This window comes from Egretta garzetta, unplaced genomic scaffold (assembly GCF_000687185.1).
Source record: "Egretta garzetta isolate BGI_Z169 unplaced genomic scaffold, ASM68718v1 scaffold445, whole genome shotgun sequence".
In the NCBI taxonomy this organism is placed as follows: domain Eukaryota; kingdom Metazoa; phylum Chordata; class Aves; order Pelecaniformes; family Ardeidae; genus Egretta; species Egretta garzetta.
In genome coordinates, this window is record NW_009259855.1 from 592,879 (window position 1) to 620,780 (window position 27,902).

A 27,902-nucleotide genomic window follows, 5' to 3' on the forward strand; every position below is an offset into this window, starting at 1 on the left:
AGGGAAAGAATCTTAACCCCTTCATAATACGAGGGGAAACTTTGTGTTACCTCACGTAGTTACGGGGTAAAAACACCGCTCTCGGCCTCCCTAAACACTTCAACCGCTTCGGGGAGCGGGTCGAGTGGAGATCTGTGTTGAGTAAAGGAGCCTCTGTGAGGCAGTACCTGCCTCGATTGTTTTGTCCGTACATGCTCAGTCTATGCATACCAGAGCTATTCAATGGCTAATTTCAAAACGGAAAATAATTTTACGTTTTTAGGTATCGTCCTGATCTTTAGATGGGAGTTTTTCTCCCCCAGAGTAACACGTGTCCTTTTACAAACATGCATAATACTGATACAATTCTCGCAAAAAGGAAAGAGGGCCCCTCCTCTCCCCCAGCAGAATTTTGATGCTTTGAGATTTTTCCCACGCATCCCTTCCGGTTGAGAGTAGCAAGAGATCCATGCACATACGCTCCAGTTGATCCCAGGAAGGCTCGTGCAATCCTGAAATAGGGCTTTCAAGATTACTCCCAAGCATTATTTGAAAGTATATTTATTTCCAGTAAAACACGATTACTCTTGTGCCCTCCTTCCCCTCCCCCAGATAGGCACTTTTTGGAATAGAAGATTAATTACAAGTATGAGCTACTTTGAGAGAAAACAGAGTAAAGAAGCACAGAGTTCTTGCTGGCTGTAAGCCTCTACTATAATAAACTTCATTGTAAGGCCTATTTTGGTGAATTTGGGTGCCAGAGAGGTTGGCACACATCATGCAGCAGAAGCAGGCGTGAGGCTGTTCTGTCAAGGGGGACAAAGTTTTCTTCAAAAACTACTGGATGTTAGAGAATGCATTTCCAGCAGTAATTATTTTCACACTTGAACTGGCAGGTTTGGGGTTTTTTCTGCTGATACAGTGACACAGATCAATTACAATCATTTTGTGAAGAAAGATACCGCTTCCCAGTAAGTCAGCTTTTACGGAAGTTTAGGTTTTTTTGAGGATAGCTGCCGCAGGCATAATGAGAGAAGTACCGTCAGCTTCCAAACTCGGTCACAGATCCCTGGTGCGCCGCTTGCTTGCTGTACTGTTGTCCTCCGAAGAACGCGAAATGTGTGAAATTGAACAACATAACTGCTTTGGGTATTTTCAATTACATTTATGGTTCCTTCTCTATGTGTCCTTGTTGTTTTTTGTGAACTGTTTTCCTTTGAAAACGCACTTACCAGCAAAGTGCATATCAACAGTACTGGAAATTAATTTCCCACTCCTGCAAGTCAATGCCTGCACTGACAGGAGGATGAGAACGTATGCGCAGTTGTGCCCTGGTAATGACCCCGCCGCAGAGCGCTCGTGCGAGGGAGGAGCAGTCGTGGACTATTGACTGGGAGCAGCCAAGTAGATATTCCACCCAAATGGCCGTTTCCAAGAAGCTGAGTAATTCTTTGGCATCAAAAGTACCAGTCTCATGTTTTGACAGGCAAGAAGCTGAAATTTTAGGAAAATTAGTTCTTTTTTATCATTATTATTTACGATATAACTAAGTGCCCACTGGTAAAAATCTCTAGTCATCAACTTTTTGTACGTTTTCAGGGTGATCTATTTTTACAAGCTGCATCCAAGCTACGTGGTTATCGCCACACTCAAGAGCAGTCTAACCTAATGAACCCTGCACGCCTCAGCGGTCAGTTTGATCCCTCTCCTGAGTACTTCACTGCCTTCGGTGGGGTGGGGTGGGGACTCCTTGGCAACTTGGTGAAAAATGTGTTCCTTCAATATTTTTTTCTTTAACCCATCAGTAAGAACACTAGGGTGACAACTAGAACAAGATGTTTAAAACTCTAAACAATGACAATTGAGAAACTATGAAATACGGATAGTGTTTCTTTTCTTACCGCGCTGTTACAACATGCAAGGCAGTCAGGAAACCATTGAAATGCAGCGCCAAATTTAATTTTGTCCTTTTCATCGTGATTACTGTCATGATTGCTTTCAGCGAAATTTTCAAGAAGCACTGGACTACCAGAATTTTTATTGGAACACTCCCCCTGGTACTGAGTAGGAACTGTAATTCTTCCAATGTTACTTTTCAGAGAATGACCAATCAAAAATGAAAATGAAGGCAGGAGAGAAACAGAAAAATACAAGCAAACCGAAAGAAACAACCCAAATCACCACTCTTCTACTTTACAGGATCCTAAAATTAAATGACGGCTACCAGGGAAATTGCCTGGGGCGCAATGCGGGCAATACTGCAAACACATACTGGCTTAACATACTGCTATAAATAAAACCCAAACACTACGGGGGGGTTGGGGGGCACACGTGGACTGGGAAGAGGAGTGACACAGAAAATTAAACCAGAATGTGTCAGCTGGGTGGTGCATTCTCCTACATGCTTCTTGCATGTCACACCTCCCTCCCAGAAAATGAACTCCAGAGGTAAATGAGCTCTCCAAGGAAAGCCATCACAAATTGTTGGGGACATAGGAAAAGCTGCTGTATGACAAGAGTGGAAAGTCTGAAATTTCTCACTTGGCTCAGGAAAGCAACAAGTGATACACGGTGAAAAGAAGGTGAAATCGGGATCTTCTGTTCTCCTCTGTCACACAGAATTACGTTAAATTACAATATGGGGCACATCTAAAGCAAATAAAAGGCTTTTTCCCCCTCACGCATTAAGAAATTACCCCCACAATACCAATGAAATAATGATTACATTTTTTTTAATCTAAAACTAGATTAAAGAAGGAACTGGGCATTTGTATCGGTAAGAATGGTAGCCAGTTACAGGTTTGTGCAAGCACACTTTGGAAGAGAATTCGGATGCCAGCCACCAGCGTCTGAAGGTGAGCTTTGGGTCACTGTGACGAGGCAGGCGATTGGTTTGGGGAGCTGGTGAACCCAGCGCTGCTTACCCTAACGCTGCTGGTGTCCTTGATTACGCCAGCCAGGAGCAGGGGCAGCCAGGAGGGGAGGGGGGGGTGGAGGCGGGACACCCAAGCCAGAGGCAAAGCTTCTGGTCATGAGTTAAATCTGCCCGTGGTTGTCCTCTGGCACCCAGGCCAAGGGGATGCAGACCATTCCCTGTCGGACCCCTCAGCGCTCAGCCTCCAAAGCTGGGTTGCTCACCAGCTCCACTGGGAATACCTTGGGGGCCAGGAGCGGGTGGAGAGATTGCTAGTTGGCTCCAGGCAAACATTTTTAGGGGTCTTTCTAACTGTTTATGGGTGTTCAGTTTTCAACATGTGCCCAGACACATCGGTTGACGAATGTATCCGTAGCCAGAGACACCCAATCCTGTCCGATACCGCAGTTCCTCCACCTGAAATACCTCACGCACCGATATTTTTGCCTGCTTAGACGATGGTTTCAGGTCTTTCATTCGCATACCCACTAATTCTTTGGCACCACGTCCCACCGAGAGAGACTGCTGTTTCCACATCCACACTAAATGTCTGCAGAGACTCCTCTCCACCCCGGCAATGCTCTTACAGCAGCACTTTTCATCCAGCCAACACACGATGGGCTTGAAAGTCTTGTTACACATGATACAGGGTGCACGGTGGTGATGATACAGCAAAAGCAAAACTGTTTGATGTTTAAATTGCAGGCATCAAAGTCACGAAAGGGCCTGTGGCCAGCATTAAAACATTTCTGAAGTAAGTGGGTCAAGACGCTGGGTATAATCAATCTGTTTGCTGGCCATTGTTTGACCGTGAGTAAATTTGGCTCGTTCCTCCTCAGGAAGGACAGGAAATGCAGAGAAACAGTAGCTTTGTCTGGCTCTGAAACCTTCACATTTGAGTGTGGAAACCGTAGCTAAGAGAACAAATAAATCAACTGCAGAATTAAGGTTTTGTGCATGCATACACAATTAAAATAAACCCCCCACACTAAATGTGGTTTTCTTTAGAGCATTGTATATCAAAGTAGGCATCAAATCTTTGTTCTTCTAATTTTATATATAACCCTTAACTGCCTGCATTTTTCTTCTGTCTTTCCCCACTTCGTCAGGACCACTTACATTGAGAAAAAGTAAACTTTCTGCCCATGGAGTTCTGGATTAAGCATACCTCCCAAATGTATCTGGAAGGATTTGTCACAGCTTCATGAATCCCCGAATTAGCAAAGGAAAACGCTCTCAATCTGTACCACAATGAAAACCAGGCTTTTATGAAATGAAGCAAGTGATTCATTCTTCAAGATAATTTCTGCAGAGCGCTGTCTCATTAAAAATGAGAGAGTGACAAACTAATGATAGTTATTTTGGTTGCTCCTCCTCTCGCAATGGTATCTAGCTAAAAGTAACAGCTGAAAAGTACATTGTGATTTTCGTCAGCACCACTTACACTGAGAAAAAGTAAACTTTCTGCCCATGGAGTTCTGGATTAAGCATACCTCCCAAATGTATCTGGAAGGATTTGTCACAGCTTCATGAATCCCCGAATTAGCAAAGGAAAACGCTCTCAATCTGTACCACAATGAAAACCAGGCTTTTATGAAATGAAGCAAGTGATTCATTCTTCAAGATAATTTCTGCAGAGCGCTGTCTCATTAAAAATGAGAGAGTGACAAACTAATGATAGTTATTTTGGTTGCTCCTCCTCTCGCAATGGTATCTAGCTAAAAGTAACAGCTGAAAAGTACATTGTGATTTTAAAAATATATTTAGACACACTAATAGATGTGGGTTTGCATTTATATATATGCTCGGTCTTCATATATATACAGCGAGTGCTAATACTGGGCTATACTGAGAAGAGAATGAAGCCATGCAGATCTTCTGATGTTTTGTAGGATTTTTTTTTTTCTGAAATAATTGATTTCAATATAATACAAAGAAAATACAGCAAGAAATTAATTGACTGTTAGTCGCCATTTTGTTCAAAAAATTGGAATGCTGATCTAAAAAAAACCCCTAATGTTTAAAACAAAAGAAAAAAACACCGAAAATGAGCAGTTCGGGACAAAAGCCTAGTCTGGGTAATTAGGAAAATTTTTTTCAGACATTAGGAAATAATTTTTTGACACTAAGAAAAATTTCTTCACCAAAAGGGCTGTCAAGCATTGGAACGGGCTACCCAGGGAAGTGGTTGAGTCCCTGTCCCTGGAGGTATTTAAAAGCCGGGCAGACGAGGTGCTTAAGGCCATGGCTTAGTGGTGGGATGGCAGGGTTAGGTTAACGGTTGGCTTTGATGATCTTAAAGGTCTTTTCCAACCTAGACGATGCTGTGATCATTTAAGGCTAGGCTACTGTGCAGTCGTTGATATCGGTCAGCCCTTACTGCGACATACAGTATCAGGCCACACAAGAAACATCTTCTAAACTTCTACTGAACCAAAACCCAGACCATCACCAGCGTGGTTCTTGACGCTGTGATTACACAGCTAGGCTCTGGCTACAGCACACTGGACTGAGGGCACAATGTGGCTGCTGTTTCTTGGCAGTGCACCGGTAAGTAACCAGACACACTTCGTTCCCTTTTATCTAACAGCTATTTGCAAAGTAAAAGTCAATAATATGCGAGTGACCAAGAGTTCAAGGATGCACCTCATGGTCAGGTGATACGCTCCTGTACATAGGGTTATTCTTCTAATGCATGAGGTTAAAACTGACACCCCGCGTTTCAGTACTACATACCTAACTCCACCAAACACACACCAAGATAACCAAACAGCATGGAGGAAAAAAACACTTCATGACCTAACCGAGGTGACAAACTAAAGATCTTTGTTTACATTAAAAAAAAACAGGAAATAGAAAGCTTTGGTTAACTTTGTTTAGAGAACAGCTGCAGATGATTGAATAAATACGTAGGGGAACATTTAACTACAATTTTTTATTCCAGGATTTTATGATCTTTCCTCTTCCTCCAAAAAAATGACTGAATCAAAAAATTCCATACACCTATTAACTAATAGCAACCAGACTAGTAAACCAATAGCTGAAGAGGATGCTTCGGTGCACAGAATAACTGCAGATGTTGGTGTCTCAGAAGCAAGCTGTACCACTGCTCTAAGCTAACCTAAGTGATTCCTGGGCAATCTTTTCCCCATTTCCCAAACGTTAAATCCAAAATCTGCAAGTTTAGCTTCTTCTAAGAAAACTTGTTGACGATCTTTTTGTTTGTTTTGTTTGCTTTCCCTCAACGTTTTAAACAACCGCATTTTCAGCTACATTGCCTCCACAGGTTGGTATTATTGAGATCCATTCCTGGTTTCTTTTGGTTTTGTCCCTTGATTTTGTACTGTTGTTGTGTTGCTGAATTTTAGCATCTGTACCATCCCAGTGCTTGGAATGATGTTAAAAATACGCCAGCATACTTGCTTATGAAGTCTATTATTAAGGCACATTTGGGTCACAAAGGCCTACAGAATTCACCATGAACATGAAGAGGTCTACCTATGTTCATTGCATGACAAGCGGAACGTGGACACCTTCCCTCTTACCATGCACAATAAAAACTGCTAGGCACTTGTGGCGCTGACCTAATGAAAGGCATGAGCCAGTCCTGAAAACTGCAGGATTACAGAAAACTTACATCAGCTTTCCAGGTTAAAACCAGATATGCAGATTTGAAATTAACATGAATTTTGAGAAGATACTTCAAATATCAGAGCTCAAGTCAGATTAAGCCTTGCTACATTATTACCTTTTTAAATGCAAATTTAAATAGCAGGCTTGGTTTTTGTGGGGGTTTTTTTTTGTCTTTTTTTTTTTTTTTCCCCCATCCGTACTTCCTTTTCCTGAGACTTGGAAAATAAAGTTTTATATGTAGGAGCCATCTTCTATGAATGATGGAGTTTAACATCTGTAACCATTATATAGGCTATGCTTACATGAAAAGAAAGATGAGGCTTGGTGTACAAACCCCATGCAAATAAGCCCGTCATGTATCTGAAAACACGAGGAATTATCAGGCTGGTTTTTATGAAAGCGGACATTTGGGACGGGGATTTTGAGCTCCGAGTCGTCCGGAGAAGATTTGCCACTATCAGAACAGAACTACCCATCTTACAAGGTGTCGTGTCAAACTGTACAATAGATAAATCCTAACGTCTCCAGCTTAAGTCTGTGAGCAGTTGTATTTGTCAAGAGTAAACACTAAGCTTTGAATAGTCTGATTTTTATGAGCGTAACAGATTTAACTTTTGGGGCCTTTAATTAATCCCAGATATAAAGAGCTCCTAAAGTACCTCTTATTTACCACGACTTATCTTGCACCTGTTAACTAAAAGTGAAAAACATTACAAAAATATAAATTGTGCTTAAGATGATTTGTAGTTGAGAAAGTGTATAGCAATAAAGGAACTACTTTGAGAAGTCAAATGTATGCAGGCTTAAAACAATTCATTTTCCATGATGAGAAATACAGGAGGGCTTTCTGTCTAAGTTGCCAATAGAGACCATTTTAAAAACAGTCCTTTCTTACAGTTAACAGCGGTTAAAACTGCTTAGCTCACTTCAATTCCCATGGGATGAATATTGATGGAGTAATTACAGCTATAATCTTTTCAGTCTCTTTACAAAAGTTTTCTGCAGAATTATGTCATTAAGACAGAGCTTACTCTATGTAACATGCCTATAATTCAATTGTGCTTAATGGCTCCTACCTACTTCATCTTACCCTTTTTCCTTCATATTTGGAATTTCATTAATGTTTTGTCAGAGAAGTTTATGAAACAGGTGACAAACAGAACATCAAATTTGCATTTATATACATAAAGATACTGACTTAATGGTAAAACTACAGGAAACATCCAGATGTCTAAGAAGAATCAAAAAATCTTTTATTTAAAACTTTTTTATTTCAGTTCTGTGTCTTAAGCACTGTGACAAAGTCTATTTTTGAAATCTGTATAAGTCTGAAATATGTTCGCCCCTCACTCTGCCCTCCATCCAAATAAATGAGCCGATTTTATACATATCTACAATATTTAATAAAGATGTCCAAACCAGACAAAGTTTTTACAGAAATGTTTCAACACTTAAAATTAAGAACAACACTTAATTTGCTCTCACTCAGACAGCAAAATTAAATGGAAACATAAGAGTCTTCTGAAGAAAGAAAGCATTAAACCATTTCTCTCTGTGGGGAAAGGCAATATCATAATATGATGATTTAATAAAAACAACAGTTTAATTCAAGCAGTTAATAAGTAATTTCTTATTTAAATGCTGAAATGTTTGCCAGTTATAAGTGATCAATAATTAATCAGTACTTCTTTTGGAGTCTGAATTAGCTTTTTTATAATAAATGATTGGAAGTAACTCGATAGGGTTTTCTATAAATTCTTTGGCTACATACATTAAGGAAGTTAAATACACATGAAAGCTACTAGCTACAAGTACCTTACAAATAGTACACATTTACAGATTATACAGGGATCAGAGTGCAAATGTGATGAGAGTGTTATTTTCAAGGACTAAGTTACTTACAACATCCATTTTTACATCCCAAACAGACGGCTGTAGACAAATTGAGCTTCTTAGATTTAGAAATCTCTTTGCAGAGCTTCTTGACCACCTAAAAATGCGTCAAACTAAACTGCTGCTTCATGTAATAATGCTATCACTTTTAATTATGACATACAACCTGCAGTATCTGTCTTTTTTTTTTTCTTTTGAAGAACATAGAAGTTCAGAAACTGCTCATATAAAGAACAGAAATCATGGTTGTATCCCCATATGGAATTATAATGATTTTTGATTCTTCTATGTCTTTTGAAGATCTTTCGTAAGCAAAATATGAAAGCAGAAATCCATGTCCGTCCTCAGAAAAATCTTAGGTTTATGGTGATTTTGTGAAAATGCTTAATTTTCTTCTTGCAGCATTTCTTCTATTTCTTTATCCCAGTTTTCATCACGCTTTTCTGATTCTGTTACCACCTCATACTCTTGAAGCTCTTGTTGTAATTCCTTTTCCCAATCAGCCGTTTCTTCTACAAGAGATAAATGATGTGTAAGAATTAAACTGGTAATATAGAATGTTGCTTATTTATATAAAATTATATTAATTTGCACTAAAAGCCCCTAACCTTACGGACAATTCTCTTCAAAAACTAAAGAAACTTCAAGATCAGAAATTTCATTTTCTTACTGACCACAGATAGGAATTAATTAATATGCAAGTCTATATTCCTATGTGCATACTACAATAAAGATATCAAAAGCAAATATGCAGCTTAGTCATAACAAATGTCCCTTTGCAAGCTCGTGTCCTACAGTCTTTCAGTCTACTATCAACTGAATCTCCCTTTGTACTTGTAAATCTCCTGAAAAAAATGAAGTTCATAAGTTTTTTGAATCATAGAATCATTTAGGTTAGAAAAGACCTTTAAGATCATCAAGTCCAACCGTTAACCTAACCATGCCATATCCCACCAACTAACCATGGCCCTAAGCCCCTCGTCTGCCCATCTTTTAAATACCTCCAGGGATGGGGACTCGACCACTTCCCTGGGCAGCCCATTCCAATGCTTGACAACCCTTTCATTGAAAAAGTTTTTCCTAATGTCCAACCTAAACCTCCCCTGGTACAACTTCACACCATTTCCCCTTGTCCTATCACCCCGTTACCAGGGAGAAGACGCTGACCCCCACCTCTATGAAAGAAAAAAAATAATTTAAGATCAAATACTGTGGATAATTTAAAAAAAGAAGCAGGTATTCTCCTCACTGATATTTGTAGCTAGGTCAGCTCATTTAATCAGGGTTAAAGGTAATCATATTTCATACTTCAGGGCAAAAAATGTTTCAGATAATTAGCTCTACCTATCGTATGCAAGAGTATGGGGGAGGAGATGGGTGATGTGTTACATGTTAGGTAGTACTTCAGCCTAGATAGGCAGGTACATAATTCCATAGTCCCAGGTCGGTAAGGCCAGCTGAGATTTCTCTGAACAAATTACTCATTAATGACTTATTGAAATACTTCCATCACAAAGCTAGATGCAAGGAACCGATACTACTTTTAAGAACTCCTCAAGCTTGGCTATGTATGGGAAAAAATAACCATTTCAGAAAACAAGGATTCAGCAACATCCAAAATATGTTGTAAGATGAATTATGAAAATTGTGTTATGATAAGCATCTACATTTATACAAGTGTCTTCATACCATGACAATCCATTATGCATGGCCAGAGTTACATCATCACAGATTGGCTTTTTGCTTTTTACACTGATATGGGTTCTTCTGAGTTAAGTATAAGCCCCGCTTTATTTCTTCTCATCATTCTCAAAGCTATTTGTTAAATTGTAACTGTTCCAAATGCATGTAAACCTTTTACAGGAGAGGCATCTGCAAGCTCACGGTTTGGTGCAAATACTGCCTTTTTAGCTGGTATCACAAGAAGAAAACGTAGCCTGACTTCTGAATACTGTACTTTACCCACAAGGATATCAATTAAAGAAAGAAAAATTCATACACATAAGGACCAATAAAAGAGAAGGCAGGGAAAGGAGGAGGCAGACAGAAAAAGATATTCCACTGTCACTTTCATAAATGAGCCACCTAAAAATTGTTAGGTTCTTTGGATTTAAACTCCTCACAGCTAACATTCTGTATAAGACATGGTTTGACTGTCATAAGAATTACCATTTCTGCAATATTTCATTGCAGGTCATTACATATACTTCGAAAAACGGTCAGGAATCTACTGTCTGAAATTTAATTACAATTTTTTTTTTAAATCAACCTATCTTAGAATTACTGTATCTAAGACAGAGAAGGTTTACCTTCTACTACTGAAGTCTCTTCTCTCTTTTTGTCTAGCACCAGTTGTTCCATTTCTTTTCTTAGGTCTTCCTGATTCAGATTACAGGCATCAAAAGCATCACTCACAAATTCTGACACACCTGGACTTGTGGAAATCTCTTCATCTTCCTGCAGTAAGATAGTTTTGTATAAGCTTATCCAAAAAAGGGAAAAAAATGTCACCAATACATACTTCCACTCATGTGACTGACTGCCTTTTAGATAGAGTCAGTGAAAAGACAAACCAAATGCATTAGTCTGACAACTATTTTTCTTTACGGGCTATTTTTCTTTAAGAGTATTTTTGTACAGACAAAAACATTAGTTATACTGAAAATGATCTGCTTTCATCCTAGGCTCCTTTTTGTGTTCTCTTAACGACTTTAATTCTGGTTTTGTCATCTTCAGAAACAACAATAAACTCATAAGCAGTTTAGAACAGTTCCTAAGACTAATATTACATTCTGACCAAAATTCAGTAACAGTTTTCTACACACGAGTAAGATTGAGAGAGGACTGTTCTTTGGAAATCTTTCTAGCTTAATTTAGTCCACTGCATATTATTGGCAAGTGAATGCACAGCTCTGCTTCTGCCAAGAGCGTTCTCTGGCACTGATTTTACAATCCAGAAACGAACAAGGGTCATTATGTGTCTAAGTTAAAGGTTTTTGCAGTATTAAGCAAAACTCTTCCTGTTGTTGCAATAAAATAATGTTGCTATTGCAACGTATCATTTAGAGTTCCAATATTTAGGCCTGACACCTGCTGAAGAGTTGGACAGAACATGACACAGGAATATATTTTTACGAATTTATCCCTCATGTCTAAATACAGTGCAAACCTACTCCAAACATTTGGGAAATGTCACTCTTCAGAGTAAAACCACATTTTATTATAATATGCAGGATACTAATGAAGGTATCCTTCAGATAAACTACTTTTTTTTCTACTGAAAATGAGTTCAAAGTTTATGCACAGCAGAACAGCAGGAGGTTAGGACTGTCAGATACTATATTACGGTTTCAGAGCACAACTTACTCAAAAAGGAGGTATAATTACTTATTAAGTAACAGTTTCACATGCTAAATACCAGAAAAAATATAACAGCTTTTTTACCTCTTGAGATTTTATTTGAGGCTTTATTGTAACAGGCGGTGTTTTTGGCCGTACTGTTTCTATCAAGAGGGAAAATAAAAGGTAGATTACATTTAAATATATAAAAGACTTCATTTAATCTGCATAGCTATTAAATGTACAAGGAAATACTGTATTTTAAGTTTTAAGGAATCCTCGTGGTTAAAGGTTGAATTCAGCCATAGGTGAAGCATTTGCAATAACAAAATGGGAGAGAAGCAATTTTCTATTCTTAAGTAAGGCAAATTTAGGAAACCATTTCCTCATTATGACTCCAAAGTTAAATCACAGGAACCCTCTGCCCCTCAAAACCATCCAAAGAACTACGTAAATAGGAACAGTTGGGAATCTGAAAGAAAGTCTTTTATAAAGCATTTGAAGACTGCACCACAAGTCACAAGACCTTTAAAGTTATAAAGGTGTAGACTTCGTCATGAAATCCAGTTAATATCCATCATAGAAGTTCCCAAACTCCCCTGGTTGGGTACTACTACTGACACAGGCACTAGTTGGCTCTTGAGTATACCAGACTACATCTGCACACACACCCGTAAATGCACACGAGTGCTCCGCAGCCTTACCTTCTTTCACACAGGCAAAGGAAGTCACTGAAAAACATAAACCCTAGAAGCTGTTCCCAATTTCCTAAGAAAACTCATTGTGCATTCTGTATTTAGTAGCATGGTGCTAGGAAGACAAGGATTCTTTACAAGCAAGGACAGATACTTTTTTTCTTGGCAGGTAAAGGAACACCCCAGCCTTCCTCCGCATGCAACTAGCAAGGTAGAGGAGTCACGATAGAGAGCCAGGTGGCTGCAAGAACAATTAACATATTGGGCAGGTTGTGGTAGTGATGGAGTGCTTGCTTAGGAGTTCTATTTGTTTAAACATGCAAAGCAGCTCTGAGCTTGCAGCTCTGCTTACTGCAGCATGCCCAGGTGGACCCTTCCCACTTACTCAGCAATTTCTGAAGGGGGAATTTTTTTCAGGTTTAATTTTTAAAATTGAGATCAGTTCTAATTAGAACAATCCCTTAATTGGTAGCTGTCACTGCTTTCCCAGCTCATCTACTCAATGCCCACTGCGCTGTCCCGCCCTCTCTCTCTTCCCCTTCCCAGTCTTCAAAGGATCTGTTACTGCAGTCACCACCACAGCCAAAGAGGCTCCAGCACTCCCTGCTCAGGGCGGCTGTAGAGCACCACGCTAACTCGAGTCGCAGTTCAGCACCGAGTGCCCAAAGCACTGCGCAAGAGGTGCCTCAAGCTCCATCTGCTGCTCTCATGCAGAAGTGGCACAGCAGCTCTGCACTGGGCCATGCACCAGTCTGCGGTGACTGGTGTACCAGTAGCACTGTTCTGGATCTACTGGCCTGGCATCATCTCTTCCACTGCTGATACGCTCTCTGCCCCTGAAGTAACTTCACTCACGAGTAAACAGTTAGTAATAGGCGGAGAAGGACTAAAACTTGGGATTTTGTTACAGGTCTTACATAGTCTCTACACTACAACATGGACCGTCTTCCATTTGTCCCTTTTTTCCTTTCACATCAACCATGCTAATTTAACTTTGCGAAAACACCAGGTAAGGATGAGACAGAGATAAAAATGGAAGGCAATTAATTCTATTTTATAGACATCAGTCAGCTTTAAGAAGAAACTCTGAACATTATGAAGAGTTACCAACAGGCAATTACTCCCAGTTTTAGCCTCCAATTAGGGAATCTAACCTTCAAAAAGGTTTTTAAATCAAAAATAACACAGATGATTCAGAGCTTCCCAAATCTATGTAATTTTCGAATCAAACAAGACATGTGTTTACTACAGTCTGGTAAATGTATGCTTGCCATTACAGAATATACAGTCATTAGGACAGTAAATTTATCTGCATATCCTATACTAGTCTTCTGAATTGTATGAGATTTGCAACAAGCCAAAAAGACAGTGCTTTTTTTTTCTTTTTTTTCTTTTTTTTTTTTGTCTAATGAAGACATGGGTTTTTTTTCAGTCACAGTGGTAATTTTACTAGAATAACTCTTTGGCTACTATCCAGCAGCTCTCTCTTTGACTGGCAATTTCCAAGATTTTGGATGACTGAAAGGTAACATTTTTGTTGTTCAACAGGATCAGGTGCCATCTCTCCTGTAGAGCTGAGACACTTCAATTAAAACAGCCATAGTTTGCCAAATGTGAGTATTGTATTGGTTAAAAAAAAAAAAAAAAAAAAAAAAAAGAGGTTATGCTGCCCTAGGAACTTACAGTTGAAGACTGCCCATTTAACTACAAATTTAGCTTGCATAAAGGAAACCTTCAGCACTGAAATTAACAAGAGAGTAACTTCTATTTGATTAACCAATTAGCCACAACAGTGACAGCATTCTTTTTTTTCTGAAATTGGTTTACTGAAGCAATGATACATAGAAACAGAAATCAAATAAAAATCTCAGTGGAAAGGGGAAGCATACTGATAGTAAACAGACTTCACAGAGAATATGCTTGTAAACAACAATGAAGAAAATATCTTTTGGCAGAATTTCTGTTTCTAAGCTTTCCAAATGCAACCTTTTCCTCTGTACAAAGGGCTAAATGCAGTAGCAAATGAAAGGATCCAATACTCAAAGATCTATTGTGAGGCACCACAGAAACCAGGTAAGACAGTCACTACTCTTCAATAGTCAAGAATATAATACTATCAGTTGGTGTAATAAAAACCCCAGAGGAACAGAAATGCAAAAAAAATTAAAAAAAAAAATCACAACAATAAAGAAATCCAAGAAAGAAAGAAAATTAGATAAATTCATTTAGATGCCAGTTAGGTGCAAAGGTTAACATAATCATGACAATCCCAGCGATTTCCTGAGGTGATGGCACCTGTACAGGGTAACAGTAAATCCAATTTGCTCACAGAAAATGACAAAAATGGGAGCTGATATGGTGGGAGCATAGAAGTGATAGGACATGAACAGGTAAGTAGGAAACAAGCCTAAATACAGTCTACACTGAAAGGTAAAGACAAAAGCTTTCTGTTATGATGAAAGAGTTAGTGTAGGACATTTAAGAGTAGTCCTTTTACACAAGGAAAAAAAATTAAGTCTCAGCTTCCACAAAACTGATCAGTTGTTTCTCCACATAATCACATTTCCTCTATTGCTCTTCTGTTTCTACAGCGAGAAAAGAACATGCTTACAGAACTATAAGAACAGTAGGGAGATCCACTATCATGTAAGCTGAACTTCATTTTTTTTTCTAACCTGTAAATATTTTAAATTAAAGGTACAGAAAAAAACCCCAAACACAAGTTCTGTACTCCTTTGCTTAAAGCTGTCTTCTGAGCAGTACTGAGCAAAAGAATTACATCATTACAGTAAACAGAAATCACGTTGGGCTGTTTCTATACTGTCTTTCTCAATCTTCCCAGGGAGGGAACCCTGGTCCCCACAGTCCACTGGTATGCGCTGGCAATAGTTACTCTCCTCAAAGGCGAGCATACTCTGGAGGGCACGTGGCCTGTGGTCACACTGCACAGATTTGGCCTAGATCTCTTCTGTGCTCCACGTAATTATGCTCAAGTGAGGCCATGATTTTTTTTTAAGCTTACAAAGCCTGAAATAGCATGAGTAGTGTTTCTGTGATTGACAGCACGCTGTTCAACATTGGGACATGCTGCAAGGTTTGACTGTACATTGGGCATTGGGAGAGCAGACAACTGTCCCAGATAAAAGCAGTCAGAATTGGTGCCTGCTGGTCTGAAGTATATTCTGGAGTGACCTGCCCTGTCAGCACTGCTTAGATTTCAATCCGGAGAAAACAACTTTGTTCATTCTAGGTGGGGACCTTGCCTATGCTAACACATGCGCGCCCTGAACAGAACCTATGAGAAACAGACTGAGACAAACTGACAGCAAAGGCACGCACACACAAAAATGCTTAGGGAAACTACTACAGTCCTTTTTGAAAAGGTATCTTCTATGCAACATGCAAGCCCGGCTCTGTAATTCCTCTTGTAACCTCCCCTTCACCCCAAGGTTCAACTGCCTCTGTCCAAGAAGCCCAGCTGAGTAGCCCAAGCTCAGACTATGCAGAAAATTACCAAGTTGTGCAAAAGAGCTGTGAGAGAGTCTGCAAAAAGTTAAGAAAGGTGAAAATTAGAAACTGAGGTAGGATTAGAGAGATAGGATCATTAGCAGTGCAAGGACTCAAGAGGAAAAACACCAATATGGAAAGATATTCTATCCAAAAAGCAGTGGGGGAAAAGAAGTTAACTTGGCAGTGATCAGCTGGTTGTCAGTCAGGCCAAGCAGTGTCAACAGGACATCAGCATTAACAGATTTCACAGATGATGACAATTTACTGGTGTTGGGGCTATGAGAATCTGTTCCAAGGTGCAGTGAAGGCTTTCTCCTGCTTAATGCCTACCCAGCCTGCCAAGATCCTTCGGGTGTCTTATCAGGGGTGGTGAGCATACATAGCTTAAGCTAAGATTTAATAAGCTGCTAGTTATCTTTTGTGTCTTAGCCAGTTAACTGCTTTATACTCTTTAAGCTGCATATATTCCTGCTTGCAGAATTGGTTTGCATGCAGACAAAGATGCCCAATGGTTCATAACAGGTTCAGTAACAATAATCTGTACAAACTGATCGAGATGCCTACACTGAAGTGGCTTTTTTATCTCAAGGTTGAATCCCAGGTAGCCTCCTGGTTCCCATCTTCCTCCATTTCTATGATACACCATGTGCCTTTCCACGTCCTGCATGTGTCTCCGCCTCCATGACCAGAGTAATTCCACCCCCATACCACTAACTTTGTTTGGCCTAACGCCTAAGCAAAAGCCAAGAGCAAACCAAATGCCAGCTGGCTGGGTTGGCTAGTACCTGTTGTCTTCTCAGGTGAACAAAAGGTACCTCCTACTTCTTTCTGACAAGACAAAAAAGCACACCAGAGACCACTAGTGATCTTGAGCTTTTAAAAATTAAGTACAAAATTTAATCTCTTCAGATTTCCACATTCCTGACGAAGTTGGCTGAAATTGGAAAACAGCTTAAAAGCACTAAGGAGCCCCCTCTTCCCCTGTCTCAACAAACAGACCAAGTATGATGAGAGAAGCTCTGATTCCGTAGGAAATCCAGGATAAAAATTCAGTGCCTTCTGATGTATACAGTCAGTATGCATGACACTTACTTAATGAGCTGTCCTAAAACAAATCCTTTCCATACCTTTCAGTTGACTATCCTCTTCTCTGCCTTTGTTCTCTTCTTTTCCTACTGCTTGCTGTTGAGCTGCAAGTGCGGTGAGTTGTGCAGACTGTTTAATTAGGGACACCCTGTAGAAATAATTTCTCCAGAACACCTCCTCCTTCACACTAGAGAGAACAAACAGATTTTGATTACTACATTTGGAAATATGGTTCCTTTTACCATCGAGCAACACAATAAAATGAAATATGCAGAGGGAAGGAGCAGGCATAGCTGCCTTCTAAGTAAAAACTTAGAAATTTGTGATATTAACACAATTTTTAAAAATCCATCATTATAGAAGTTCTTGATCTCTTACAAGACAGTTATAATGGACTTGAAATAACAATAAAAAATAATAATTTAGAAAAATCTTAACAGCATGCAGCAATACATAATTTGGAACAATATTATGCTGTTCCATCTCTCTTGCCAAATTATATAAACAAACCCAACAAGCTAAATAATCCTGTTCACTTAATTTACTCTCTAAAACCAACATTCTATTATTGTCAAACTGTATTTGTCTACATTTTCCTTAGACCTCAGGTAGAACTTAGACCTCAGGTAGAACTAGAACATCTTTGATATACAGGCAAAAGCCATTCCTAGTGTGCTGGTTTTGGCTGGGCTAGAGTTAATTTTCTTTATCATAGCTAGTGTGGGGCTGTGGTTTGGACTTGTGCTGAAAACAGCGTTGATAACCCAGGGATGTTTTTGTTACTGCTGAGCAGGGCTTACACAGAGTCAAGGCCTTTTCTGCTCCTCACCTCACCCCACCCCACCAGCGAGGAGGCTGGGGGTGCACAAGAGGCTGGGAGGGGGCACAGCCAGAACAACTGACCCCAACTGACTACAGGGGTATTCCACACCATATGATGTCATGCTCAGCACATAAAGCTGGGGGAAGAAGAAGGAAGGGGGGGACGTTCAGAGTGATGGAGTTTGTTTACCCAAGTCACCGTCATGCGTGATGGAGCCCTGCGGTCCTGGAGATGGCTGAGCACCTGCCTGCCCATGGGAAGCAGGGAATTAATTCCTTGGTTTGCTTTGCTTGTGGGGCTTTTGCTTTCCCTATTAAACTGTCTTTATCTCAACCCATGAGTTTTCTCACTTTTACTCTTCTGATTCTCTCCCCCATTCCACCAGGGGGGAGTGAGCGAGCGGCTGTGTGGGGATTAGCTGCTGGATGGGTTTGAACCATGACACCTAGTTTGCAGCAGAACTATTTCACTGTATTCACACCTTTCAGCATGTCCGCAGGACCTTCAGTAACTAGAAACTGCCGTCTCTGAAATGACCAGATCTGATAAGTGGGAGACTCCTATTTCTTAGGTAACACTTCCCCCTGATAATCCTCCAGCAAGCAAGAAAAGAGCCAACTTTAACCCAGGGGGAAGAGAAGCCAGAAATGGCAAGGCCTGTGGGGAGGAATCTGTGGGGGTCAAGAAAAAGAGAGAGAGTGAAGTTACCCTTCCCACCCAATTCAGGCAAACAGTGACTACTGAAATGAAGAACAGGGGAAAAAAGCTATTAAGCAATGGGGTAGGATAGGCAAGGATAGCATGACTAGAGCTTGAAGACAAGAGACAGCTCTGATAAAGACCTGGTATGGGCAGAGCTTTAGGACTGACAGCAACAAAAAAACAGCAGGGAAGGGGGTAAATAAAATAAGGAGCTGGGAAGTCTTATAAAAGGAGGAGATTTAAGACAGAAAAGAGCACAAAGGAAGATGTTTTCTTTCCTGTTTCCATCCTCAGACAAGGATTGGGAACTCCTACTTAACAAGAATGTTGACCTATGAAACAAGCTAAGGATCAGACTCTGGGACTGGGCAAGGAAGGAAAACAGCACTTGATCCCAGCTTTATTCCAGAAGCCGTACTGGAGCAGGCCATAACTGCTGGGACAAAGACCTTATGAATCTTTCAGTTAGGTCCACTAGAAGGAAGGCAGTCACAACACAGAGCTGTTCCTATTGCCTATTTGAAACCAGTTTTGCTTGCTTGCATTGCTGCTGTTTTGTGATGCATTCTTTTAACCATTTCTCCCTGGGTCCTCTGACTATCTCTAATAACCTTTTCAGGGTGTCAGTGACACCAATAGATCTGAACATTTTTGTTGCTGCATTTACCTCTCCTTGGGAAGAAGATTTTAAATTGAAAATTGAAATGAATTAATTTAGCACACTGGAATAAGGCCTCTCCCATGCTTAAGTCAACAGGTCCTTATTAGTTCTGAACGTCTAACAGATCTACTTCTGTTCTTTAATTGCTAAATCACAACGTGCAGGCAACATTCCACATATTCAAAATTAGCGGATATAAAATACATATAGATGAAGTACATAAAGAAAGAATTGAAGGAGATGAAAAGAAAAAGGTGTAATTTATGAATGTTTACAGAGACATTAAAAGTACAACCATACATAGTTACCAGCGGAAACTACTTACTGTTTGGGAACGAGATCAAACCTCATCCTATTCAGAAGTTCATCTTCTTGTAACATCACCATTGCAACTGGGTACATTTGATCAAAGTCAAAATTAAACTGCACACCTGCTGGAGGATCCCGCAGAAAATTTCGTTTATCCTTTGAAGAACGTATTTATAGTCATTAACTGATATTAGAAAAAGGGAATAATATTTCACACACAAGACTAGCAAAGCAATCCCACTTCCCATGTAATTCTCTCATACCATAAAGCTGTAAAGCCTTTTTAAAAAAAAAAAAAAAAATATCTTATTGGGGATCTACTGTGGCTCAAGCTGATAATGAAAGAACTATTTACCCTTGGACATGGTCAGTGCAGTGACAGAGACATTAAAAAATATATTGAAAATACGTAATTTAATAATGCCAGCCAAACTTACTTTGAGGAAAAAAAGGAAGTTTCAGCCTTTCCAACAGGAAAAATTTCACATCTTACAGGAAACTAAATACTTACTGCTGATAAGGCCAGTATTTGTTGTTGAATTGTCTCTTCTTCATTGCTGTCTACCCATGGAGGCACTGCTGCTTCTGTTATTGAAAGGAGGAAAATAATTGCACGTGTATTACTTTAAAAAAAAAAAACACAAACAAACAAAAAAACAAAAAACCAAACCAGAACTGAAAAAAACCCATAACATCTTGCATAAAGTAACATATAATGTCACACAAACAAACAAAAAAACAAAAAACCAAACAAAAAACCAAACCAAAACTGAAAAAAAACCCGTAACATCTTGCATAAAGTAACATATAATGTCACAAAAATAAGCAGACTTACATCAGTAAGCCAATTCATTGTTCCTTTTTCCTAAACTAAGCTCACAGCCTAAGGAAGAAATTCCAGGAATGGATCTTTGCTTATCAGAGGTAAAAAAAAAAAAAAAGTCGCTGATTTCTGTTATTGTAAAACTAAAACTGCGGGGATTTCTTTGCAGTCTGTTCAGTCAGAACTTGGTGCCTCTTAGTTTAGTTACTGAAATAGTGCTGTATAACTGGTTAAGCTGCCTGCAAACGTAAATGTTTAGATTCACTTTAAACATGTAAACTTTGTCTAAATTAAATTTTCAAAATAATTTACTATTATATTAATTTTCTAACACCCTGAAGACACCAATTCTTTAATGATGAAGAAAATAAGTTAGAAATTTGTTATAAGTTACAACATGTTATATACTGAATAAGCATATGCAAGTTCAGCTGATTTATATATTTACACAGATAGTTCCAAAATAGTTTTGTAGGCTGTACATAGAGGAAAATAATCTATTGTAGATGTATAGAAATCTATTAATCTCTTCACTGTCAACGCAAATTCAGCCGACAGAGTCATTATGATGCATCTGTAACAGTTAACAAATAATTTTTGTGCATGTAAAACTAACAATGCCAATTTGCCTATGCACCTGGCATCAGCAAGATCTTTCACCCACGTGGAAGCACATCTGATGCTAGCACTTCTTTCAGTCAGGCCATCTGTTACTCCTTCTTCTGTCAACCTAGCTATCTATTTTCACAAAACTTGCAGAAATATAGTAACAGATGCCAAAATTTACTAACGGAGACAAAAAGATAGAAACATAGACAACGCGATCACGTAAGCAGTCTTGCGAGAAGAAACCAGACTAACATACTAACTACAGACAGTATGAAAAATTTTAACACAATCCATTTAGAACCAGCTCATTTTCAAGATTAACAATAGAGCCGCTAATTATTCAAACTGTCAGAAATTATTGCACTCGGGTAACACATTAGAAGGGATAAAAGCCAATGATGAAACGCAACATAGAAAAAAACCTGTGCTTATTTTAAAGTCTCAAATAGATCCGCTGATGTCAATAGCACACGGGTGGATAACTCAAAAGATTTAGATCACAGATAATTATAAAGCAAATGACTTACAGGAAAGCAAAAGAGCAATTACGCCTTTTGATGTAAGCAGAGCAACTCCTACAGCGAAACTAATTGAATACTGTAGTGCAAACCCTAACCCGTGTTTTTCATTTCATTACGAAAACGTTACATAATTGCTAAAGCTCAGAAGAAAGGTAATCAGCGTGCCTGTTTTCAATAAATACATAGGCTTAAGATTCAAAACAATAAAAGAACAGCTTTGCTAGCACAGTGATCTTTTGAGTTAATTTCATAAAGCTGAATTTGGCTAAAAAAGCAAATCTAAACCAACTAGATAATGTAACACCTAACCTCACTTAAAAATGTCACCTTCCTATTCTACAATATGTTAAGTTTGCCATAATGTGTTTCATTAAACAGAGTTTTGACAGATTACATATAGATATAGCTCAATTACTCAGTTTCCAGCAAGTTTTAGCTTATGTAATGTTAAACACTACCATAAAAAAGCATACATTACCTGATTTTTTTGTTTGCTGCTCTTGGACAAATTTTTTCTGTTCCTTCTGAAAATCTCCAATAATTGTCTACAATAAAAATTAGGGAACCATAGTTAAAAAAAAAAAAAAAGAAAAATCACTTTTGTTTCAGACTCAGTCTGAAAGTGCTTTCAAATACACTGCAGTATCATATTCTTATATCCCTGGTGGCCCTTTTTGTAAGTTAATTAAAGGCGTTTCATGTAAATCATACATTCTTCGTTACTGAAACATTTGATTTTGCCTTTAAATGTTTAAACTATTGTGTATGCTTTCAAAATTATATTTATAGTTTTAGCAAATTCAGAGGACAAAAAAAAAGGAGGAAAATCCTAGCATATAAGTTGAACATCAGCGTACTACACATATACACTTACTGTCTTGCCATATCAAATACAGACAACAATGACTACCTGTTTAGACCTATTTAAACACGTTTTTAAAGTATTAAACACTTAAAGATACCTTTGGCCTTACAATAAGTTTCAGGAGTTGCCTAGGAAATATATCCATTAACAATTTTACAAGTCCAATTTATTGTAAGTATTATTTTCAGAATGTCTGCTTGGCTGAAGTAAAATAATTTCTCCATTTATATTGCGGAGAAATTTTCATCAAAAAAAAATGTGTTCAGAAATCTCCTGTACTGAATTTAGAATTAAAATATGGAGAATGGTCTCAGAAGCTGGTGTGGCATAATCCAGAAGTAACAATGCAAATGTTCTGTAGTTGAAAGCAGAGGCAAAAAACCATGATGCTAGAACTGAATACTTAGACCACTCGCAAAATACAAAATTTAAGCAGTGAGGTCTATGGCTTAACAAGTTGCCAAAAAACATGCAAGCCTTCAAGATAAAGCCTGATTAATTCCTATAATTTATTTTCCTTCAACAACCCCACATTTCTATTTAAGATTAACAGCAGTGAGAGAATTACTGTAGGGCCTGTTATACAAATAGATCATTGTGGTTCCACCTGGTTGTAAGTTACATGGATTTTTGGTATTTATGGAATAAAATAATTTATATGGTGTAAGACAAAAGCTTTACAATGAGACAGATATAATCTGTTTCTCCCCTATGTAAACTTGTTAGTCAAAACAGGGAATTCCTATTACTCTAAGGCATTCACAGAAAAAAAGAAAATGGTATTTTAGGCATAGAATACGCTGCAGGTACTTAGCTACAGTTTCTTATGAGCATTATTATTTGTGTATTAAATTACCAAATAACTGCCTTACTCGAGTTTTCCTTTTTGATGTGGATCGAAATTACGTTAGACTAATATACTGTAGCAGGAAATATAACTCTGCTATTATATATAGACAGTTGTCACTAAAAAGTCGATGAAATCTGGAGACAAAATTTGCATCATAACAGAAATTTAGAAGTGTCATTTGATGATTAATTTGGAAGACAATATGAAAACTAATTATAACAAGAAATTGAAATTCACTGTATTTAAAACAAACAAACCAACGCTTCAGTTCCCCTGAAGGGGTGTTTGAGAGTCAGGAGCTGGAGGAGGGGTCTGGCTGCATCTCCCATGTCTGACACTCCTGGATGCACAGTCCCACTACAGCTGGGTTGGTTTTGGCCAGTTCCCCTTCCCGGCTACCCTTACTAAAAAACACAGAACACTAGGGAAGACCGGGGTGGGGGGAGGAAGAACAGGACAACAGTAAGCTGTTCCGTTAACTCACTGGGTCTTATGAAACCACATCTGTATAACTCTAGGGTCACAGTATAAAATATCCACAAAGCAGGCCCAATTCTGAACCTTGGTTCAGAGATGCATTTAAGACACAGGCTAAGGCATTCCTCTTTCCACCTAAATAAACTGGGGGAAAAAATCCAACCCACGCATTTCCCAGACATCCCCCAACTGCCTGTCTTTACTAACTCTTCCAACCTTTCCTCCTATGTCAGCGTTTTTCACATTTTCTTCTGGTCTTTCTCCAGTGTATCTACATCCTGAAGGAATGGAACACAGGTGCAGTACTGAGCAAGGCAGAGTGGACATTTTTTTGGCGTGTCTACCCTAAACAAATATTTCAGCCACATCATTTATCATGACAGGAGATACCTGCTCTTGAAATACATAATTGCTAAAGCCAGCTTAAAGAAACGTTATCACATCACAGTAACAGTAAGCAAGCAGATCTTTCAGATCAATTATCTAGAAATAAGTTACCTTATCAATGATGCTGTCGATTTTTCCTTCTTCTACAGACTTCTTTATCGTATGTGCTGTTTCAGCAACAGATTCAGATATCTTTTTTGTAGCAGCAGTGGCAAAATTGAAGAGGTAACCTTTCACAGATGAGAAGAGAAAGAGCTGAAAAAAGATCTCTTTACATCCAGTTCTCTTACTAGATTTTCCTTTCTCTTTAGACAGTTGGTTACCTACTTGGAAACTTCTTCAAATTCATTTAACCCAGCTTCTGGCCTACAAAGAACTCCTAAAATCCTATTTATCCTTTTCTAGTTTATATTCTTTAGTGATGATGATCAAGCTGTATGTTTGATCACAACTTTCTGTAAATCAAATTTTTATAAATGAACCTTGTTTACTAAATCAAACATTCCTAATGGTCCTTGAAATATTGCTTTCCAATTAATTTTCTGAAGTAATGTGTCTTTCCTAATCTCATTTAAGTATTTTGGAAACATTAAGCAATAAAGTATCTTCACCAACAGTATTAAAACATAATTACATTAAGAAAAACAACATGCACAATAAAGTCTCATGAAGTATGGCAGCAAATGCATGAAAAATTTTGGGCAAGTAACACTTGAGGTTCCTTCAAAAGTCTTAAAATAGAACCTTGCTCTTGATTTTTGCCCTTTGCTATTTTGCCTTGTCGTCTTCTTTTTAACTCCGTGAGAAACACCATGGCCCTGTTTGCTTGTTTCTCTGAACATGTTCAGTGTCAGAACAGCAGTAACAAATATTTTCAAAGACTAGCATTTTTTGTATTAGCAGTGCTGAAGTGAAGAAAGGTGGCAGGGAAAGAACTATGTAGCATGGAGAGTTGCCTTGTTTTGTTCATTTTTAATTAAGGAGAACAAACTTGCAAGCAGCAAGATGTGTATTGCAAGCCTTCAGAAGCATTAAATACCACTTTATTGACAAAGGATCTTAAAATAACATTGGTATTGTTTGTTTCTCAGATAATGACATGATGTCACAAGCACTACTACATTTTAACAGGTGTATTATGACTGTAATATCACAACTACAGTATATGCAATGATATAATGTCAGTAAGTGCCATAGTAAATATAATAATTACAGAGGGTAGGTAGATTGGAGCACTGGGCGATTTAACAAGAACAAATGCCAGATGCTGCACCTGGGACAGTCACACCAGGCACAAGTATAAATTGGGAGAGGAGTGGCTGGAGAGCAGCCCTGCAGAAAGGGATCTGGGGGTGCTGGTCAGCAGCAGGCTCAATAGGAGCCAGCAGTGAGCCCTGGCAGCCAAGAGGGCAAACCCCATCCTAGGGTGCAAACACAGCACAGCCAGCCGGGCAAAAGAGGTGATTGTCCCACTGCATTCAGTGTTGGGGCAGCCTCACTAAGTACTGTGTGCAGTTCCGGGCCCCACAATTTAAGAAGGGTGTGAAGGTCCTTGAACGTGTCCAGAAGAGGGCAGCAAAGCTGGTGAAAGGGCTGGAAGGCACGTCCTGTGAGGGGCACCTGAAGACTCTGGGGTTGTCTGGTTTGGAGAAAAGGAGGCTGAGGGGGGACCTCGTTTTGTCACTGCTGCTACTCCCTACCGGCTTTTATTGGTCATTTTATACAGCCCCAGAAACCTTCTCACGTGCAATTTTTTCAGCTGTAAAAGGTGCTGAAACATTTGCTGTCCAGTGACATTTTTGTATTGTCAGGCAAAGTGGTTTTGGCCAGTCCTGGAACCAGTGTGAAGAACAAAACACTTTTTATTTCCATTAAAGGGCCAATATTCTTCTGAACCGAGGTTCTCATAAAACCTCAGTAAGAGGTGGTACTCAGCCTTAGAAAAATAGAATCAGTGGTGGAAAAGCAACACTTTCACTTTCAAATGACAAAGGTTTCCCTCCCTCTTACAACTCTATGCCTGTATGAAGAATATGTATCTAGCAATATTTCTATTATTAGTTCACATTGACAAACTCTCCTAACCTTTGTAATGATGTGATAATGAGCAAAAAAAAAAAATAAAAAAAAAATGTATGTAAGGCTTCAGTTTTACCAGTAAAATTCTTTATGTGCTAGGGGGGAGTCTTTCCACACAGCTACCCTGGTTGTTAGTCATGCAGATGTTTCTAGAGTAATCATGTGTTACAACAGTGATGTTCAAATCCTTACAAAAAAGCCCTTCCACCACTATCTTCTCTGGTGTCACAGACAATGAATCCATGGATCACTAATCCAAATTTTCACTTCCAGAGCAAATCATATCTGTAACAGTCAATACTTATTCTTCCCGAAAATTCAAAGTCTTTTTCCCTTCCTGGACAATCAGAGTGACTACTAGATTAGGATCAATTTACAACAACCAGACAAATATCTGACCAAACTACACAGATAATTTGCAGCAGCTCGGACAGCTCAAGGCAAAGCACAGTAAAGAACCATCTCAGACTAACTTTTCCAATGACATTGGTCCAGCGTTTCAGAGCACCAATAAGAAAACACTTTAGCAACAAGCATGGAGCTGTACTTTGGATTACTTGTATCTAAGAATCTACTATAGTAAAGCAGAATTCTTACCTATAGCAAATTACAGCCTTGCCTCATTACAGATGAGTTCAACAATCAAACCCCATTACTTTCCTATGAAAAAGTCACAGAAACCCCACACCAATTCATAAAGTACACTATTCTGTATGTATACATCACTTCCCCCACAGTGACAACAGAACAGATACTTAAAAGAAATGCTATTCATTTAGTAGCAACTCTGAAAAAGATAACTGACAGAACATTTTCAGCCATTTATTTGCTTCATATTTTAAATATGCAAGTTCTTTAAATTTTTTTTTTCTCCAGTGAGGCAACATCCTTTAACAGTGCACAGAACTGTTAGCAACTTAATCAAGTATTTCTCATTGTCAGTAACTGCTATGTAAAAAGAATCTCACAAATGCAGAAAAATGAAGATGACGTTAGAGAATTATGTCACTTCCAAACTTTCAGCTTTAGCAATGGCATAGGATTGTTTCAGAACTGTGGAAAAGACTGGACAAGCTGCGTGAAAAATTACAGGGTAGTGATGCATGCCGTAGACTGCAGTTAACAAACATTTTAAAGAGATGCAAAATAAAGATATGTGAAAACATAAAATAAAAAAGGGTAAGGAAGAATGACTTTTAACACTTGTTCACTGAGATAATTTTCCATACTAGCTAAACTGACCTGACTCACCATTTACATCCAGAAAGATATGCTTCAGAGCCGTTTTGGTTTTTTTAAGAGTGCATTCTGGTCACCTCAAACTTGTGTTGCCCATTTTGCATCGCTATGCAAGCTACAACTAGATGCAAAGCAATTTTTCTTTTACGTTTGCTGAACTGAGAATAAACATGCTTAACTCATCTCAAAACCCCATCTGCAACTGCTCAGTTCAACTAAAGCTTTGGTTTGTGTGCCAACGGCAAGTACCGGTAACTTCTCCAACCCCTAAAAGTGCATTAAACCGGCCTACCTTCACTTCTGCAGGCGCTCGCCTGCTCTCACCACGCTACGGGAATTTTGCTGCTGAGACTACTGTTTTGGTTTTTTAAGGCAGGCCCGCAGCAGCGCTCCCCGCGTGAAGACGCCTGGGCACCTCACGCCCCTCCAACAAGCGAGGCCTTCTTTCAACTCAAGCCCTCTCCTCGCACGAAGACACCCCCCCGCCCCCGCCCGCAGCGGCGATGCC

General features: G+C 39.0%; 1 protein-coding gene across 1 annotated transcript; it reads right to left on the reverse strand.

Annotated features, from left to right (window-relative positions):
• Window positions 1-6,838: 6,838 nt before the first annotated feature.
• Window positions 6,839-24,890, reverse strand: SYAP1 (synapse associated protein 1). The gene is made up of 9 exons (XM_035895482.1): window positions 24,821-24,890; window positions 24,188-24,399; window positions 21,976-22,042; window positions 20,056-20,129; window positions 19,561-19,700; window positions 17,091-17,236; window positions 11,864-11,922; window positions 10,729-10,876; window positions 6,839-8,931 (listed from the first exon to the last, which is right to left on the reverse strand). Exons 1-9 carry the CDS (start codon window positions 24,888-24,890, stop codon window positions 8,804-8,806), a joined length of 1,044 nt encoding a protein of 347 aa, XP_035751375.1. The 3' UTR covers window positions 6,839-8,803.
• Window positions 24,891-27,902: the final 3,012 nt, after the last annotated feature.

Excerpts from the sequence above, each read along its gene's own strand:
- SYAP1 (XM_035895482.1), bottom strand. The coding sequence starts at position 24,890 with ATGGTGTTTCTCACGGAGTTAAAAAGAAGACGACAAGGCAAAATAGCA. Across the intron at positions 20,130-21,975 it reads GCAGCAAACAAAAAAATCAG|AAGCAGCAGTGCCTCCATGG; the intron begins GTAATGTATGCT and ends TTTCAATAACAG. Across the intron at positions 17,237-19,560 it reads TTTGATCTCGTTCCCAAACA|TGTGAAGGAGGAGGTGTTCT; the intron begins GTAAGTAGTTTC and ends TGTTCTCTCTAG.